The 17823-nt window shown below is 54.9% G+C and overlaps 9 protein-coding genes across 9 annotated transcripts; 5 read left to right on the forward strand and 4 right to left on the reverse strand.

Moving 5' to 3' along the window:
* Nucleotides 1-80: 80 nt before the first annotated feature.
* On the reverse strand, nucleotides 81-506 carry BKA58DRAFT_444635 (uncharacterized protein; the record flags this gene model as incomplete). The annotated part of the gene is made up of 1 exon (XM_046174082.1): nucleotides 81-506. The coding sequence occupies one exon, from the start codon at nucleotides 504-506 to the stop codon at nucleotides 81-83; it is 426 nt and encodes a 141-aa protein (XP_046020136.1).
* Nucleotides 507-1261: 755 nt separating this feature from the next.
* Nucleotides 1262-2406, forward strand: BKA58DRAFT_347970 (uncharacterized protein). Its single transcript, XM_046168466.1, has 2 exons — nucleotides 1262-1569; nucleotides 1621-2406. The coding sequence occupies exons 1-2, from the start codon at nucleotides 1375-1377 to the stop codon at nucleotides 2182-2184; spliced, it is 759 nt and encodes a 252-aa protein (XP_046020137.1). The 5' UTR covers nucleotides 1262-1374; the 3' UTR covers nucleotides 2185-2406.
* Nucleotides 2407-2600: 194 nt separating this feature from the next.
* On the forward strand, nucleotides 2601-3831 carry BKA58DRAFT_394292 (ubiquitin-conjugating enzyme/RWD-like protein). The gene is made up of 3 exons (XM_046171182.1): nucleotides 2601-2899; nucleotides 2992-3321; nucleotides 3377-3831. Exons 1-3 carry the CDS (start codon nucleotides 2868-2870, stop codon nucleotides 3483-3485), a joined length of 471 nt encoding a protein of 156 aa, XP_046020138.1. The 5' UTR covers nucleotides 2601-2867; the 3' UTR covers nucleotides 3486-3831.
* Nucleotides 3832-7158: 3327 nt separating this feature from the next.
* On the forward strand, nucleotides 7159-9463 carry BKA58DRAFT_326002 (uncharacterized protein; the record flags this gene model as incomplete). The annotated part of the gene is made up of 3 exons (XM_046168037.1): nucleotides 7159-7350; nucleotides 7450-7682; nucleotides 7816-9463. 3 exons carry the CDS (start codon nucleotides 7159-7161, stop codon nucleotides 9461-9463), a joined length of 2073 nt encoding a protein of 690 aa, XP_046020139.1.
* Nucleotides 9464-9544: 81 nt separating this feature from the next.
* Nucleotides 9545-9935, forward strand: BKA58DRAFT_60252 (uncharacterized protein). The gene has a single exon (XM_046175605.1). The coding sequence runs from the start codon at nucleotides 9625-9627 to the stop codon at nucleotides 9838-9840; it is 216 nt and encodes a 71-aa protein (XP_046020140.1). The 5' UTR covers nucleotides 9545-9624; the 3' UTR covers nucleotides 9841-9935.
* Nucleotides 9936-9998: 63 nt separating this feature from the next.
* On the forward strand, nucleotides 9999-11652 carry BKA58DRAFT_394302 (uncharacterized protein). The gene is made up of 2 exons (XM_046171183.1): nucleotides 9999-10521; nucleotides 10813-11652. The coding sequence occupies exons 1-2, from the start codon at nucleotides 10356-10358 to the stop codon at nucleotides 11160-11162; spliced, it is 516 nt and encodes a 171-aa protein (XP_046020141.1). The 5' UTR covers nucleotides 9999-10355; the 3' UTR covers nucleotides 11163-11652.
* On the reverse strand, nucleotides 11304-12255 carry BKA58DRAFT_444640 (prokaryotic phospholipase A2-domain-containing protein; the record flags this gene model as incomplete). The annotated part of the gene is made up of 3 exons (XM_046174083.1): nucleotides 11304-11732; nucleotides 11836-11903; nucleotides 11973-12255. The coding sequence occupies 3 exons, from the start codon at nucleotides 12253-12255 to the stop codon at nucleotides 11304-11306; spliced, it is 780 nt and encodes a 259-aa protein (XP_046020142.1).
* A 610-nt stretch (nucleotides 12256-12865) lies between these two features.
* Nucleotides 12866-15186, reverse strand: BKA58DRAFT_473517 (sporulation protein RMD8). The gene is made up of 2 exons (XM_046175316.1): nucleotides 13622-15186; nucleotides 12866-13568 (listed from the first exon to the last, which is right to left on the reverse strand). Exons 1-2 carry the CDS (start codon nucleotides 14922-14924, stop codon nucleotides 13138-13140), a joined length of 1734 nt encoding a protein of 577 aa, XP_046020143.1. The 5' UTR covers nucleotides 14925-15186; the 3' UTR covers nucleotides 12866-13137.
* Nucleotides 15187-15599: 413 nt separating this feature from the next.
* On the reverse strand, nucleotides 15600-16797 carry BKA58DRAFT_326044 (RGS domain-containing protein; the record flags this gene model as incomplete). The annotated part of the gene is made up of 3 exons (XM_046168039.1): nucleotides 15600-15836; nucleotides 15888-16581; nucleotides 16631-16797. The coding sequence occupies 3 exons, from the start codon at nucleotides 16795-16797 to the stop codon at nucleotides 15600-15602; spliced, it is 1098 nt and encodes a 365-aa protein (XP_046020144.1).
* Between the last annotated feature and the right edge of the window lie 1026 nt (nucleotides 16798-17823).

Genomic DNA, 17823 nt, shown 5'->3' on the forward strand with positions numbered 1-17823 from the left:
TGTAAGATCGCTAAATCAACATTTCTCTAGTTTCACATTACACATGACCTCCAGGCTTCGCGTCAATCCAGAATCTTGGTTTAGCTGTGCGGTTGGCATCGGCCTCGCGAAGTGAAGATGTGTTCTATTGGGTTGTCTCCCTCTACCTTCTTCCCCGTCTCTGTGGCGAGTAATTTGCTGAAGACTGCCTCCACGACTTGGAGAACCTCACGCCGGGACATGTTCTCGAACTGCGTTGGACCTTCATCGTCTTCGCTGGCGGCGCGTATGCCTCGCGGTTCGTCCAGTTTGTGATCCTTCAGCTCATCGAACGCTTTTTTGACGCCTTCGCTCTCCCAGAATCTTGTTGTACGGTGCTGGAGGTCTTTCCAGTGCTCCAAGTAGCCGAGGTACCAGCGTCGTCGCGCGTCGGCGGGTAGGAATAGCGGAGAATCGCTTTCTGGTTCAGGCAGCTGATCTGTACTGAAAGGCTGTAACACCGCTGATCTGATGGCGGAGGTCTCCATGCCGAAATAAAGAGGTGGATTGAATAGCGATGGAAGTGGTAACGACAGATGCTGTGCACTGCGAACTGGAGGTGGCGAGGTGCTCGAAGTTACCATCTGAGGTACGCGGCATGATGAGGCCGTAGCTACCCCGAGAAGAGAAGCTGCTCGCGATTGCTACATTGTGGGTCTGATGTTTCTACCTTGGATGGTCCTCGGGGCAACATGGTAGCCACGCTGGATATGTGATTACTCTCACTCTCCTGGAGCCCGCATGTTCCTCATGGGAAATCGATTGTAACGATACCGGGCATATTCCCCACTCTCGTTAATCCATTGTCACCTAAGCAGGCAGTGAGGGAGAATGTAATTCTGCACAGCCCCCTACAATGGCATCAACGGCGTCTAAAAAACATGTCATCGATATGGGCGCTCAATAAGATTATGCTGACCTGAGAAAATAAAGCTCTAAGGTTGACATTCTGTCGACGCAAATCTAGGAGCAATCAATCCTGAGAAGATTAGATGGAGAAATGCACGGGCAGCAGCCATCGTAGACGGTTGCTGTACAGCCTTTTGCGGCTGATACGTCGCCGAGACTGAGTATATGAGAGTAAGTCAAGCGACATATAAAGCGGTAGGCAAAGTCTGAAGTTTGGTGTTGGCAGCGAATATCGCATAGGGAAATGGGGTGAGGCATGGTAACTTTAGCCGAAGTCGAGCCGTCCCACTATGACAACATCGTGCCGAACTCCACCTCAACATCCCAGCTTGCGCTGCCATACATCCTGTTTACAGCATCATCCCACAGCATGTCTCCCACGCGCGTTGATCACGTCGCCCATGCGACACCCACTCTGATTAATCGTCTACCTACTTGAACAACACAATGTACGCACTGACGCTAGCCGGCATCCCCATCTCCATTGGCGCCAACGAAGCGGTGCACCAACAGCGGCTGCTGGACGAAGAAGCGGAAAGTGATGAGCGCCAAGAAGAGTTCTATATAGATGTATTCTGTGATGCGAAGAGTAGGAAGAGGGACGAGGTGGACGGCGCGATTGTAGTACTGAAAGATGGCAAGGTACATGCGACGAATCTGCTTCTTCCTTTGGACGGGCTAACGCGTGTGTAGATACGACTCTGGCCCAAAGACGCAGAGACAGGATTACCGACATCTGGCCCGAACGACGAGCCACCACCACATCCCTTCACTGGGTTCTACCTACCCTTCCCGTCTTCAGAACTACCGCATCGTCCGATGCCTGCAGCACCAGTGCTAGGCCTCGTCAGTACTGTACCACCTTCACCACCTCCATCGCCCGCTTCATCCGCACCGTCTACACCATCTCCCACGCCCTCCAAAGCACCTTCGAAACCGACGAAGCCTAAACTTAATTGGCTCTTTGCCAACAAGACGACGCGCGAATTGCGCTACGGACCGCGTGTTGAAGCGAAGAAACATACAGTTGGGCCTTGGGACTGGACAGAAGACGAGCAGGGGCTGACGTTGGAAGGAGAGGAATGTCTTGTTGCTGTGGAAGAGGAGAAGGGTGGATATGGTTGGGCTGTGTACTGGGATCGAGAGGATGATTGTTTGAAGGAGCACGGGATAGGTAGGAATAAGAGGGTGCTGAGATGCAGCTTGGAAAGAAGGCTTGTAGAGGAGCAGACGATCAAGGGGTTGGATGAGGACTGATGCTGTCCAGGTGCGACAGCAAGGGCCGAGCGAACAGTTTCCGTATCTCCAGTAATTGACACAGCATACTTGCTACGACTACACGTCTTATCGAGTTTCGTCCATTCACCAATTTCGATACATGATCTCTCACGTATGCATTCAGTCTTGGGAAGTGCTCCGTTTGGAGGCATTCATTGTCATTTTTCATGGGCAATCTAATTCCTCTCAATGCGAATTGGCAAACTCTTGATACAAAGACACGCAATTTTGACCATTGACCTCAACGATGAGTCGCCTTGAAACACAGGCGTTGTGTCAAAGAACGCGAACCTCGCGCGCTCTAATTGGACGAGGCGGATCGACGGTGAGTGGGGAAACGCGTGCAGGGATGTCCACGTGTCGGGGCCCTCGTTGCCAGGCAGACGCAGGGAAATCAACACAACACCAAATTCACGCCGTGCCTGCATTAGCCACGCCGTCCCACGCACCCTCCTATCCCCTCGCACACCAGCACGAAAGAAGCCGGATTCACCCCAGCCTCTTTGTCTCTTTCGCACTACCGGACGGTCCCGGTGCTTTGCTAATCTCTCTGCGATCAGAACAGAAATTGCCCCGCTGCAACTCGCGACTGCGTGGTAGATTCTACAAACTTGCAACGCAACTACACCAAAAGTCTCGTCTTCAACTTCGATATAGACAACATGAGCGGTGCAAACGCCAACATCGCAGCGCGGTTCGTGTCCCTCCTATCCAATGTTCAGGCCCCTCTACTCCCCAACCCGACTCGCTCCATCATCTACGGACCTACCACTAACGCTTTCCCAGTCTGCAAAAGGAGCTCATGGACATCATGACCAAGCCCACTCCCGGCATCACCGCGTTCCCCGATGACGAGAACATGACCGTCTGGACCGCCACCATCGACGGCCCGGCAGACACTCCCTACGCCGACCTCGTCTTCAAGCTGTCCATGGACTTTTCCAACAACTACCCCTACAGCCCGCCAACCGTCCTCTACAAGACCCCCATCTATCACCCCAATGTCGACTTCTCGGGCCGTATTTGTCTCGACATCCTCAAGGACAAGTGGAGCGCCATCTACAACATCACCACTGTCTTGCTGAGTCTGCAGAGCTTGTTGGGCGAGCCGAACAAGTGAGTCAAAGACATGTCTTTATGCAGGCGCAGCCATGTACTGACAACAACACAGCTCAAGCCCGCTCAACGGTCAGGCCGCAGAGCTCTGGGACAAGGACCCCGCCGAGTACAAGCGCCTCGTCCTCGCCCGCCATAAGGCACCCGAGGACCTGGACGCCTGAGCGCCTTCGTCGCATCTACTTGGGTCTGACAGTGCCTCGCGGCTCGGTGCGTCTGACAATCGGGCCGGCATGCTACTTGACGGCACAGTTTGTTGCGTATCTCCAGCGGGGCGTTGGGTCTAAGCCAATTTCTTGACATCACCTGAGATCATAAGCAGCATCGATATGCTGGGTTGACTTTTGGCTTCGGCATGGAGTTGCATTCGGCGCTTTATATTGGTTCGCATTGCGACGGCGTTGGATAGTGTCAAAGCATGGTCGCAGTAACTTGACTTTGATGTCTTGTGGCGTTACCATCTCAGGACTTACGAATACCTACGACAAATCTATGTTTCACAACATGCCTTTCTTGATGTCCTTGATCTGTTGCGTGATTTTGCAGTGCCATGCCATCAGTGGCTGCTTATCCCACCAACTTACCCAGCCATCGCCTCGATGTGCGACAACGTGAAGTCCATGTGAGCCCCGCAACGATAGATTCAACACAAGGATAGCACTGACACAAGATACCATCTACTGCTCGTGTGCGCAAAAACATGGCGGTGTCGCTCAACATTGAACACTGGCGGCCTCACCAGCGCGATCGCCATGCCCCACGCCACTGCCGCTCGACGCGGGATCAAAGACCGGGGTCACGCTGCACCTTCGGAGTCTGCACTTGCGCCCACGCGCCCAGCGCCGCCCCCCAGGGCCTGACCGACCTGCACATCAGTTGATCACCACCGCCTCGCCGATCAGGGTACGCAATCCACGCTTTTGCTTCTTCCAAATTTTCTACACTTTCTAGACAAGAAGCTCAAACTACGCACGTCAAGTAAATGACGACATACATGGCGGATTGACAATGTACGAGTCGAAATTACAAACCCATGCAATGCGTTATGAACCTCTGAATGGAGATTAGATGGGGTCTGGGTTAGGGCGTTATGCATGACGGCGTTTCTGAGGTGGTGGTGTCGTGGCTGGGAGGCTGGGAAGCCCTTCGGATCGGGGATGCGCAATGGGAAGGTCTGGGTGTGACGCTATTACCTCTGCAGCGGCTGTTGAGGCAGACTTAGTATTCTAGGTTTACCACAATCAATTACGGACATTGGAAGCGTGGCCAGCCATGTGGGAGCCACTCTGTCCGGCGCCCAATCTCCCGAAGCCTCGTATTGCGTCGCGCGCGTAGCTAGGAAATGATGCGGACCTGTTGTGATGTAGCAGGAGGGTCATCCGTAACGGTGCTGACGTAGCGTTCGTGAAGAGTGTTTTTGCTCGGACTTGCTTTCCAATGTTAATGACATTTGCATAGTATAGGGGTAGTTCTAGATCAACGTTGTGTACTGATGTGCGGCTTCGAGTACCGCAGAATCGCGGAGAAAAGCAAAGTCCTCATGCGGAGTGGGTATCAGCCTCATTCGTCAAGCATAGAATCCAATCATGAATAAAGGCGCTCGGTTTGATCGGGTAGCACGAATTAAGCGGAAGGCGAATACTCTATCACCCCAGTTGCCGGAGTAGCCATCTGTAGACCTAGAAAGTCGCTGGACAAAGGCGAGGCAAGTTCCTTGGAAGGGTCGGTTTCCGATGCGCAATCTCGATCTGAAGTTTGCAGTGCATTGCTTTTCTACACAACGTTGCACGAACGAGGGGCGAACCCATCGAAAAGTAATAGCACTGACATCGTTGTGCTCACTTCCCATGGAGATTTAATGATCTTGTGACGGCAGCTTGTGGTACCTCATCTACGTACCCCGCCATGGCCTCGCATTGCAATATCGCCAAAAGACGGGGTCAGGGGTGCAGATATTATACCTCGGATGCCTTCCAGAACACGGAAGGTCTCCAAATTGAAAGACGCTTTGCAGACCCGATGAGGTCGGGAGTGACGGCTGATTGATGTTAATCTTTGACATCAGCTGTTCGCACGGCTTGCTGACAATGTTTGTTAGGTGGACTGGGTGGGCAACACTGGCGAGCGATACGGACTGTATATGCAGGTCAGCGTTGGTCTCGCTGCAGGTGCTCGGGAAGGTCAGAAGCAACCACGAACACACGCTGCTCGTCTGCCTGCAGCCGTCGTTACGCATGCACATGTTGAGTAACATGTTCGTTCACGCATTCGGTTATTGTTGCTGGCCGTCGAACCGGACGCGAGGTTCCGACGCGGATGGCCTTCTAGTCTCTGGTTTAGTCTCCACCATACCGCCTGACGCTGCAGCCGATGATATTCTGCGAATCATAGAAGCAGCCCTGCCTACCGACGTACGCCTGGTCAAATGGTTCGTCGTAGTCGATGAATGTGGCTGACTGCTAGAGGTGGGGGGTTGGAGAGAATGGCATGACTCGCATGAAAACCTTGAAGCGCAACAAAATCAGCGATCGATTATGAAATCGTTTCGAGACACTGACGAAAGCTTGGAGAGCCGCTGGTATTTGCAGAGTTCGACCGTAGCTCCCATGAGTGAGTCGTTCGAGGAAGCAAGCTCCCCACTCTCGGTGGAGGGTTCCGCAGGCACCAAAATAGGTCGGGCTTGGATGACCCTGTCATGGCGCCTCCCGATGAAGCTGATCTAACCAGCACCGAACCCGCCGCGCCGGATGACAGCGCGGGTGACGCGATGTCCCCAACCGAAAGCCTCAGCCCGTGAGGAATCTTTCTGATCAGACGATGCGCCCTGGTGGATGGAGAAAGCCTCACTGACAATATCGGAGAGGCAACTGCAGGCCAACGTGAAGCATGGCCTTGCTGTGGTCTCAAACACGGACAGGGCAGCTTGGATTCGAAACAGGTACAGCACATACCCGACCCTGCCTGGCGCACCCGGCTCCCAAATTCCGCGCCCGTCGTTTTTAAACGCAGGCCATTTGCTGCCCGCAGTTCTGCCACGAGTGATGGTGGACCCGCCCAGGCTTGCCAGACTCAGCACACCGTGCAGCTCTGGTCAGCGTGTTGGAATATGGCGCAGCAACTGGAGATCGAGTCTCGAGTCAAAAGCTGTCGCTTTGCGCTTTTCAGATACTGCGATGATCGGATCGTACCGTGGCAAGCATGGCTGTTTTAATAAAACATAATGGGACCAGTGGGCGTGTATGGCAATGCCTTGCAGCGGCCACAGATTGAGGTAGCACGAGGTACCTTGCAAGCGGGCCGCCGCTGGATTTGGCACCCTGAAGCGTAATCGTGCTATGCCTCGACCGCCCTTGTCGGCACCACCGCCTTCTCAGGCATGTGTGCTGGCCCAACACCGCAACTCGCTCGGCCTCCGTCCAGCTCATTACCCTTCACTTTTGCGTGTGAATACACTGCATCGTCATAGCAACATTGTCTGGTTCTCCCAGCCGTTGATCCTGTGCGTGACAACCAATCGTTTCAGCATCGTACCTTGATATCCGTGCACGCTTGCTCGCTGGATTCCGGGCGCGCTATGACAGTGACTGTCTGACCTGTCTGACGGTCCTCCGAGCAGCGTCCTTTGTTCGTTCCTCCGTCCTCCTCGAGCCTACCAACGCCTCACTCAAACGCCAGAGACGTCTGTGACGGGTCTCTGCCTCGGACCCGACTGCACTGCTTGCTCTTCGCTCAGTGCCTGGGTGCTCTCTCCATGCATTGCCTCTCCTAGCAACATCCGGGTGCGAGCTTCACACCTCGTTCCGCCTCTTTGATACCATAGACGCCAACACTACCAACATGGCGACCTCGCTGCTCCCCTTAGGCGGCATAGCCCTTGTCGGAGCTCCGGATAGCGACGCCGGACTTAAGGACGACAGACGACCGCCTGTGCAGGCCATGCAGGTGGACATTACCCAGGACATTGTCGACGAGCTCCTGGCCAGTGTTAGGAGCGGAAAATCACCGCAGATAATCTTCGGGCGGACTCCTGTATGTGTGCACGCTTGGTGTTATGTTCCTACCTAGGTGTTCCCGGGTGGTTCGACCCGGAATGGGGGCTGGCACGAGCTGGGCTAACCACAAAAACAGCAACTCAAGTATGGCGACAAGACGCACATGCTGCAGAGCAGCAGCGAGCTCCATCGATACGAATTGTACAAGTCCAGCGGGACTGGCAGCCCGGGCAGCCTTGAGTTCGCGGGCATGATCAACCACAGTCTGATGGTACACAAGGCGGAGGACGTGACGGCAGGCGTAGACTCGGCGCTGGAGCAGCTTAGGAGTAACATGGCTGCGATATCAGAGTTCAAGGAAGCCAACAAGTATGCCTCCCCGGTATCCCATGGCTGCCCACGATCTCTGGCATCAAGTCGAGAGACTCGAGCACCCCTGTCGCGGATGATTGCCATGATGAGACGAAGTTGTGTACACCAGGACTGACAAAGATTGCTGCAGGACCATCGTCGGCGATGCTGCTCCCGGGCGCACGCCAGCCCATCGTCGCTTCCCGTCGACGGGCTTCAAGGCATCGCACCTCGCTCCTTCCATGCTGGGCTCGCCATCGCTCAGCGCGTCGTCGTCGCCCATGCACAAACGGGCTCCTACTTCGCAACCGAGCAACAGCCATGACGTGATAGTCAGCGCGCTGCGAGTCCCCATCATCCACCTCCTTGCGCGGGAGCCAGCCACCGAGGCCTCTCTCGCCGCCACCTGCAGGACATCGCTGGCCAACATACGAGATGTCCTGCCCAAGATAGCCAAGCGCTCCACTGCCGACGCCGACAAGTGGCAGCTGACAGACAAGTCGTTCCGTGAGGTGAATCCGTTCAAGTTCCCCTACCAGAGCGCAGAGGACCGGCAGCAAGCCATTGATGGCGCCATCAAGTCGTTCGACCGCCAGCGGCTGGCAAAAGACGACAAGCTCTGGCAGATCCTGCTGCCCCGTGACCAGAGAGGCCAAGGCATATGCTTGTCGCGTTCGACGGTGAAGGCGCCGGAGGCTAAGCCCAAAGCGAGCACCCCAATGCACAAGATATCTGATCTCACCAAGAAGAAGACGGCCACGAAGAAGGCTGCCGACAAGCCTGCAGTTGAGAAGAAGCCCAAGGCCGCAAAGGAAGTAGAGATCAAGCCCAAGTCGTCCATGAAGGAGAAGTACTTGGCCCGTGAGAAGGCAGCCGCGGCCGCGAAGGAAGTGAGGGTGAAAGAGGTGAAGGAGGAGCCCACAATAGCAACAGCCCCAGCCTCTTCGACGCCTTCAAGCTCTACTCCGCGCCCCGTCGCACCTGCCAAATCCAACACACCTGCTACCGACGCCTCGAAAATCCGCAGCAAGAAAGCACCTGCTTCAGAAGGCACCACCAACCCACGCGCCAAACCCAAGATGGCTGGCCGTGATTCCCAGAGAGACCGCCCCGCCAACCGGCCTTTCAAGCCCACCATGCCCATCAACACCAAGCCGAAGAATCCCTCGCCTCTGTCCGCCTCGCCGCCTGTCAACGCCAGCGACTTCGAGGACTCGCACCCAGTCCACAAGGCACTTGCCGCAGCTCCATCGCCCGCCAAGTCCGGTGCTAACTCTGACCGTTCGCTCAAGCGCAAGGCGAACGACATCGACAGCGACATTCACAACCATAACTTGGCTGTGAAGAAGCCGAGTGTCGACCGCGCAACTCCTACTCACACCCCCTCACACACCAACGCCAAGGCCAACGGCTCTACGCCTTCTAGTACTAGCTCCCTGAAGCGGAAGTCGGACGACTCTTCTTCCTCCAACACACCCACCACCGCGCCCAAGGTCCGCAAGGTCGCCAACATCGACACCGGCCTCGCCTCGCGCTATCACCACAACAACCCACGCGCATCCCCAGGCGCCTCGTCCACATCAACCACCTCACCCTCCATGCCCAACTTGAGCTTCCGACAGACTGTCGAGCTCTCGCAGAAGTTCCAGAAGTACTACAAGAGGTACGAGGAGCTGTACTGGCAGTTGACCGAGGCGGAGAAGCCCCCGACCGAGGCACAGAGGAACGACCTCCTGAAGATGCACAAGAAGCTCGAGGAAATGAAGAGGGAGATCAAGGCGGGTGCCGTGCACCGATGAGCACGAACTCTCCGTCATTCACGACGCTGCGCTTAGTGCGCACATGACTTACTACATTACAACCTGCATATATACCCACGGCCTACCGATTCCACGAGGATGGCAGCGAATTGCATACCCACAAAAAGGTGTTTTGGATCTTTCCTACTGGCGGCGTTTGTATGGCAAGACCGGTCAAGGATGCATTTGGGATACGGTGTTTTTGTATACTTTCTACTTTCCTTATCCATCAATACGTCTCGCCCATGATCGCTCTCTACATCCACGACTGCGATGATATCTTAATGCTGTCAATTACAGAAAAGGGTCATTTACGAACAATTGCACGGTGCAGTTGCTCTGTTTCGGTCATCCCAAAACAATGCTATCCCAGATGAAGCGACCTTTCTCAACATGAATAAACCTCCATTTGAACTCTGTCTAGACATGCCGATCACTTGCTGGTGCTTGTGTATACTGTACAGCCCGAAGTCCGCTAACGCCACACACTGGGTAAACACATCTGTGCCCTAGCCTGCATGAGTACCATATCCAGCACGTCAAGACCTTGAGTACCAAGATCAGGGACGACAGATCAAATGCGCCCATCAACACCTGCAATGGCATCACAATCTAGATCGTTGCGCGCCGATCGCCCCTCCCAGGCCCGCTCCCCCGGCAAAGACGCCCAACGCCCAGATCCCAGCCGCGGCCCACGATGGTGCAACAGCCGATCGCGCAGCTCTCGAGATCTGCGGCAGCTACCCCCCTGCCAAACGTCATCCATTCAGCCCTACGCGCTAAACCTCCGCTCTAACGCTCTCTTGACGCCATCTTGAGCACACCACCCGTCAAGCCGTCAACCATTGTGTGCACGTTAATAACCGCGCGTGTTCCTGCCATCTCCTCACTCATGCGCTTACTACGCAATCTCCTCTCCAACTTTGCACGTTCAGCACGTTCAGCTCCGAAACGCAAATACGCTCACGTTCACGACGTGCAGATTAAGTGGGAAAGAACGCCGGCGCAGAATCACGGGCAAAAGCAAAAGGAAGAAGCTGGCAGTATGTCCTTAAACGGTACGTAAGATCACATGATTCAGTAGAGTAGGGAGAAAAGACATCGAGACTCCGCATTGGTCGTCTCAACGTTCGGGATCCACGCAAACGGTTACGCGACATCCCGATCCTGTTCATTTGCATGAAACGGTTTCGACGCAGACTCGAGATCTCCAGGCACGCGTTTCGTCGTCCCAATGTCGCTCATGCGCTACGGCGGGTGTTTGCAATTCGCTCATGAACGCATGGCCATGCTAGCTACGACACTACAAGGACACCCATCACCAGCCCACCACGGCTAACCCACCACAGTCTTCAAGCAACCCCTCGCGCTGCACTCGACACAGCCCCTAACCGGCTTCACGCGCTCAGGCTACTGCGAAGTGCCCGCCTCGGACGCCGGCAACCACGCCATCGCAGGTGTTGTGTCGAAAGAGTTCCTCGACTTCTCCGCCGCGCGAGGCAACGATTTGCGCCAAGTGGGGCTGACGGATGGCTGCAAGTGGTGTCTTTGTGTGAGCAGGTGGAAGGAGGCGTTTGATGCGAGGACGGGCATGGACGATAAGAAGGTGCCGAAGGTTGTGCTCAAGGCGACGAATGAGAAGGCGCTGAAGGGTGTGGCGATGGATGATCTGAAGGCTTTTGCTGTGGATAAGGAGTAGAGGGTGGGGGTAGACGTGATGGTATTGCTAATGGTACTACTGAATGATAGACATCGTACATGGATGGAGATACAGAGATCTCTTGGACCATTACATAGCGGATGTCCTATCTTGTGCCGTCTCAACAGCTCGCATACCTCTCTAGAGACCAATAGCGACGATCTCCTCTTGCACCGAATCACCCTTTTCGATGTCCCCAATCCCCTCATCAACTGCCGTCTCCACGTTCTCTAAATCCCTCTCCGTCATCTCCATCAGCACCTCTGGATGCGCGAGCAGCTCCGCAATCCGAGCCGCAAAGACCTTCTGGGCCCTCTCCTCAGTACTAGTCTCAGTATCCGAGTCGGTGGCGACGGCAGCGATGGTAGCAGTATCGTCGGTGGTAGCGTTGGCAATTTCAGTCCCGTTCATCGTAGTATGCTCCGCTTCAACATCGAGATCCCTCCCCATGAGTCTCACACCAGCGTAGTAGATCTTCGCTCCAATGCGGCACATGTGCTTGTGCTTTTCTTGCTTGCATTGCTCGTACATGTCGTGTTTGAAGTTCTTATCGATTTTCTTACGGGCTTGCTATTGTGTGATAACGTCAGTCTATGTATGTCAAGGAAAGTTCAAAAGCTGAACGGAAGCGGAAGAGAGACGTCAGTGAACGCAAGGGGAATGGAATACTCACATGACCTAACCTCCCTTGCCTTTTGAAATTCTTATATGCAAAGTCATGTCGGATACAAGCTGGTTTGACTACACCACCGTCAGCTCGAACTCCCAAAACCCCTTCCACTCCCCAAACAAACCAAGACATGAACTCACAGTCCCAACTAAACGGCCTATCATCAACGCCCGTACACGCATCCGTCGCCCAGATCAGACCCGTAACACCGTACGAGGCCTCATGGTTACGCCACATGCTCATAAAGGCCCAGAGAGGCTCGATAAAGACCATGCGATTTACGGCTTTGGCTTCCAGGGTGTGGGCGGTCATGTCGCGGTCGAGTTCGGCTTGGATTTTCTTCTTGTCTTTGTGGGCGGAGGCGTCGGTGATGAGGGATGTTATGGTGAGGAGGGTGGTGAGGAGGGGGGTTGTGAACTTCATGGCTGGATGGATGGTCGGTGGTAGTTGGCGAGAATAACGATGGGAAGATGGATGACCAAGATGCTGGAAGGGAAATTTGTGTTGAGTGTAAGAGTGATGACTTGAAGTACATGCTGTACCTGACTACATAGACCGCACGAGTGATGGATGCTCCTACCAATCACGAGATCGAACCTTCCAACAATGTGGGATATAAAGGGAAACACCTGATCACGATAGACGAGAGACCCAAATCAGGAACAGAGTCTGATGATCTTACTGAGAACCATGGTTGCGATACACTAAAGCCAAGGCTTACATTCGACATGTGATGATATATTCGGTCTTGAATGGAGCCCTTGAATGTTACACAGCCCCGATATGAAGGGATGTCTTGGTCACGATGGACGGGAGGGAAACATGACAGGTAGAGATGGATAGCATATCTTGTCTGGAAATGGGCCCTTCAAGACTACACGTATCGTCAATATGAAAGATCGCGCTAGATCACAATGGAAAACAAGGGAACATGAGGACTGGAGCCTAATGATGCCCAGGTTTGTTGTGTTCGAAATTAGAAAAATTAGAAAATGAAGGGGATGCGCTTGATCACGATGGATAGAAGCAAGAGGGGAAGATGGCGAAGGTAGGCTTATGATGTATTTGGGTTGGAAACGGGCCCTGGAATATTACTCGTGTTCCCAGTCTAGAATTTGTAGAACCAAAGAACACACCTGGCGCCGACCAGAAAACGCCCATCGCTAATGCCTAAAACAATGATAACAAAGCGACCGAATAGCACTAGGCCTCCAAAGACATGTCTGAGGCGACACTCTTGATGCATATCCCCGTAATCTATATTACCCCTTCTCCTTCCTCTGTACTACATCACGCATCTTATGCTTAACCTACAAGTAGACTCTTGACCCCACTACCAAACCAAACCAGACTACGCGCAGCGAGTAGACCCGGGCCAGCATACGCGGGCGGACCCATACCCTTGAGTCCACCCACGGCCCTGATTTCCAAATCTCCAGCCACAGGAACGTTGGTCCTGCCTTTTTGCAATATAGCGAACCGAAGCAACACCTCCAAACACGTTATGCAGATACTCAGGACAATGAGTACGATGATGATCCACGTAATCTTGGTCATTTTCTTGTCGCTGATGGAGTCGGATAGGATCTCACCCAGATCCAAGAAGACTTGGCATCGCTCGTTGAGGACTTGAATGCGGGGTTTGATTTCGAGGTACTCGCGGACGGCGGTGTAGAGTGGATGGAGGGTGGGTTCAGAGTCCCAGAAGAAGCTTGGGGTGTCGAGCATATTGGATGCTGGTGGAGTTGTTAGTAATCAGTGGGTCGTGAGAGGGTAGTTGAACACGTACATAGGTTCACCTCCACACGGCTGGTGAAGAGCTGTCCAATCATCTTGACTACGTCGGTTCTCCTCATGCCCAGCTTTCCCGTCAACGCTAAGCGCTTCGGTACGTATTGCGCGGCGAGCATAGTCCGGCTCATGCTTTCTTCAAACAGACTGAGCTTGGTGCTCTGCGCGATGGCATGGCTCATAGCCAGCTTGATCATATGGTCTCCGCTCTTGAGGGTAATCATGTCGTTGTATACGCGGGGACGTTGGATCTCGGGGTTGTATTCGAAATGGAACTCTTCCGTCTCGAAGTCAGATTCAGCCAAGGGTCGGGTTGCGATGTTGATACCGGTAGCGACGGCGGAGAAGGTGAGGTCGGCCAAGATGTCCTTTTCCTGCTTCTCGGTAAAATTCCAAAAGACTACGATGCCGTAGGAGAAGACAAACATCTCGCCAAAGGTTAGAGCATTGGGCGCAATTCTAGAGTTTTCAGTCGAGTCGCGGCGGTCGTGCATGCCATCCCAGGGCTGGTCGAGCTCGTGGTCGTCGCGCACGTAGTATGTCTCGTCGTCGCCAAAGTAGCCTTCGTGGTGATCGCGCTGCTCGTTGCGCTCGATTTCTTCGTCGAGTACCGTCTTTCCACCTGGGCTCTTGAGCGCCGGGCTACTGCGGACTCGGTAGCCATCGTTTCCTGGCAGCAGTGGGAGGTGGTATACGGTGTAGAGGCAGTCGTCGTACAGCTTGGTACGTGCATTGTGTGTGTCCTTGACGAACTGGGCGGTGCTCTTCATCTTGTAGGCCTGGGCAGTGCAGTAGGCCGTGACGCGCGAGAGCTTGTCCGTCCGCCTCGCTTTGGGCAGGCGCTCTGCATAGCTCTTGTCGTTTGGACCGCCTTTGGGCGTCCGTCGCGCAAGGTCTTCGTCGGTGGGCGGGCCCTCGTACTCATCGTCGTCAAAGTCGCCCTTCTCGTCCTCTTCCTGTCCGTCCGTCTCGGGCAGCAGGACAAGCTTCTCGCTGAGCTTGCTCGAGCGCGTGGGCATGTGCTGGGGGATCAGGCGGCCAGAGAGTCTGGGATCGAGCGGATGGCGTCCGCTGGGGGTGCGCGTGTGCATCATGGGGCGGTTGCCGGGAGGGCCGCGTCGCTGCTGTTGCGAGGGAATGTCCGAGGCGTACTGCAGAATGTTGTCCACCGAGATCAAGCGCGCGCCCGTCGCCTGTCGCTGTACCGCGCCGGGTCGTTGGGGTGCTCGGGGTGCAGCGTCGCGGCTGTCGGTCATGAGCACCGTCGGCCCTCTCTTGCTCTTAGCTGTTGGCCCGCTCATTTTGCTGGTTGCTGCTATCCACTCCGCTAGTGCCTGTAGCTGCAAGAAGGTTTGGCACTGCAAATGTCGCGATTGCAAGCGATTAGAAGCTGACAGCTCTATGTTATGGAGTGCTGGTAGTGGTTCCGATAGAGCTATACAGGGCGCGACTGGTGATGCGCGTACTCTGCCGATAATGGACGTAGAGGTGCACTTCGACGTCGTGAAAGCCGGCCGCGGTTCACGTCATTGCGCCTTGGCGTGCATGCACCGACTCCACACCTAACGGCTCGCCAAACGTCAATCAGGGGTGCATACATCTCACGCTTGACTACTTTCACATAGCAATTGGGCACTGCTAAAGATGGATATCGATTGGCGGGGTTTATATCTCAGTTGAACTCGCTATTGATCGTCTCACAGAGAACGCCGGAACACCATGCTCTAGAAAGAGAACAGCCGTCCATAACCAGAACATGGCCAATCCAAGCATAGGTCAAAAACAAAGGAAAGCCTGCTGGAGGTCGGATGCGACGAAGCGAGGGGGTATCTTCTCCATGTCCCCGCTGGTCTTGGTCCCCCTCCGCGCTTCGTATTCGCTGCTTCCGGGAGTGTATCCCTTTCGAACAGCTGACAACGCCAAGAATAAACAAACATTACATGTGGTATCAAAACAAGCCATGCAGCTGCATTGGCTTACAGGCGCTTGCCTGGAACGAAGATGAAGAGACAGCAGACAGCTACCGTGACAGCCAGGAACATGACCATGACAGTGACAGAGCGCCTGTTCAGCGTCTTCTTGACGAATGGCTCCCTGATCCGGTTGAAGTCGAAGAAGGTGTACTCGCTGAATCCAGCCAGGGCGAGGATTGGGTCAAGCATGTACTGGTGGGTGAAGATGAGGTAGATGGCGATGGTGAATGGGAGGATGATCTGCGCACAACATTAGCTAATCCTCGAGCGAATCTAAAATGGGCAACATACCCAGCAGCGCGTGCTTCTTGACTTGTCGAGGAATATGAGAATAAAGGACGTCCACATGGCAGCAAAGAAGCTTATCAGTCCTACTATCAGACGGAGCATCATGCTCTGGGGCACGAGGTTGCCAAGGCCCTTGTTCTGCAAGAAGCCTGGGTATGCGTCGCGCTCCATGGCTTGAAAGACGTAGTCTTTGGCACTATCAAAGAGCTCGGGATCCGCACGCTGCTCCGGCCCTTCTATGGCCTCTTGAACCTCGGTCAGGATACTCTGGGGGATGATGATTTCCCGCTCGGACCCAGGGAGCAAGTACGTGTACAATATCTTCTCCGCCGACGCGCGCAAGTCCTCTCTGCGTGGCTGTGTGTTGTCGGTGGACGAGTTCTGGCCGGGCGAGCTCGAATCACCTGGAGTGTCTAGTAAGTTCAGGCTTGGACGCGGGAACTCTCGGCTCTGGTTGCTACCCTGACTGTTCTGTGGCGAGTGGTTGCGGCTGCCGCGGTCGGAACGAAGAAAGGCGGACAAGCGCTGGTCAGACAGATTGTCACCTTTCTCGTTAGAAGGGCCTTCTCCAGCGTTGTCCAACATATAGGACGAACGCCTACTATTTTTCTCGAGGTCAGGGGTCTCTTCAATCATGCTCCTGTGTAGCCGTCGGACGTAAAGCCTACATAGCTGCAGATGTTGCGACACATCAAGCCTGTTGGTGGTTAGCGTGGCCCGGGAGCCTGGACATGGGAGTGTCTTACCAGAAGTCCAAGTAGTCGACAGAGCGCTGCTGGTCTCGCATGTAGATGTAGAAGGAAAAGAGATCTAGCGGTGGTCTTGTTGTCCTACTAAGGACTTCGAAGAGGGTCGGGAAGCGGTTGCGGTGGGCTGGAGGCACCGGGGAGCCGGCATCCTGGGGGTGCGACATGACTGCGGTGAGTTGGAAGATATGGCGATAACGAGAGGCGCGCGACGATCGTCGCTGGTCGGTGAGGAGTGGTAGGTATCGATAGACGATAGATGCAGGGTCTGGCGTAGGGCTCGCGGCGGGCGGTGTGTTTGCGTGGCTAGTGCTGTGGTTGCTGAGCGAACGGCGGCGAGCGTGATGGTCCGGCCGGTCGCGACGCCAGGGACAACGTGTTGATAGCTGGGGGCAATAGGGCAACGATGGGCAAGTCGCGGAGAATTGAGCTTTGCGGCGTCGCGTCAGCGCCTCGGAGCGTCGTGAAGCTGGCGTGAAAGCGGGAAATTAGGAGTGAAGTCGGCACCTCTAGCTTGGCGCGACGGTTGGCGGAGCAGGGAGGCAGCGGCTGTGGCTTGCGATGGGGTTGCGTCGCGCACTGCACGACGGCGCTGGTGTCGATGAGAAGCAACGAGTCACATGAAACTGCCCTCGCTGTGCTGCGTCCGACTCGTGTCCTGTGGATGAGCTGGTGGATCAGTTGTGCGCGGTGACGATGATGATGCAGCCCGGATGCAGCCCGTGTGCCTGAAACGCGAGGCTGTGAGGGTCGAGAAGGGCCGCGAATAGCTACTGCCTTTCTACGTGATAGTCCCTGCCACCCCAGCACCCAGCAACACCTGGACAGCTGCAATGAAAGCTGTCACCCATGGTCGGTGCAACTTCAACGGCACACCGCAGAAGGCGGCAGCCGTATCTCTAGAAGCCACCTGTCGAGCTACTGTGCTTTCTTTTCGCCGATCACTGTCTCTTGGCCAGGCCAGGGACCGGTCGTCGTGGAGCTACTGCTTGTTTCTTCGAGGGCGACCAAAGCATAAGATGAGCAAGAAGTCGCTCTTGGAAGCTTGTATGTGTTCCTTGAGGGCGGTCAACATGCAATGCACGAAAGACGCCCTACGAAATTAGGACTTCTCGCCTGAGGCGGCGGCTTCCAGGCAGCAGTCAGATGGTTTCACAGCCTGGCGCAGCCTTTATAGTCTGCGTTGATTCAAG

Source organism: Alternaria rosae, assembly GCF_020736505.1.
Source record: "Alternaria rosae strain MPI-PUGE-AT-0040 chromosome Unknown BKA58scaffold_13, whole genome shotgun sequence".
NCBI classification, from domain to species: domain Eukaryota; kingdom Fungi; phylum Ascomycota; class Dothideomycetes; order Pleosporales; family Pleosporaceae; genus Alternaria; species Alternaria rosae.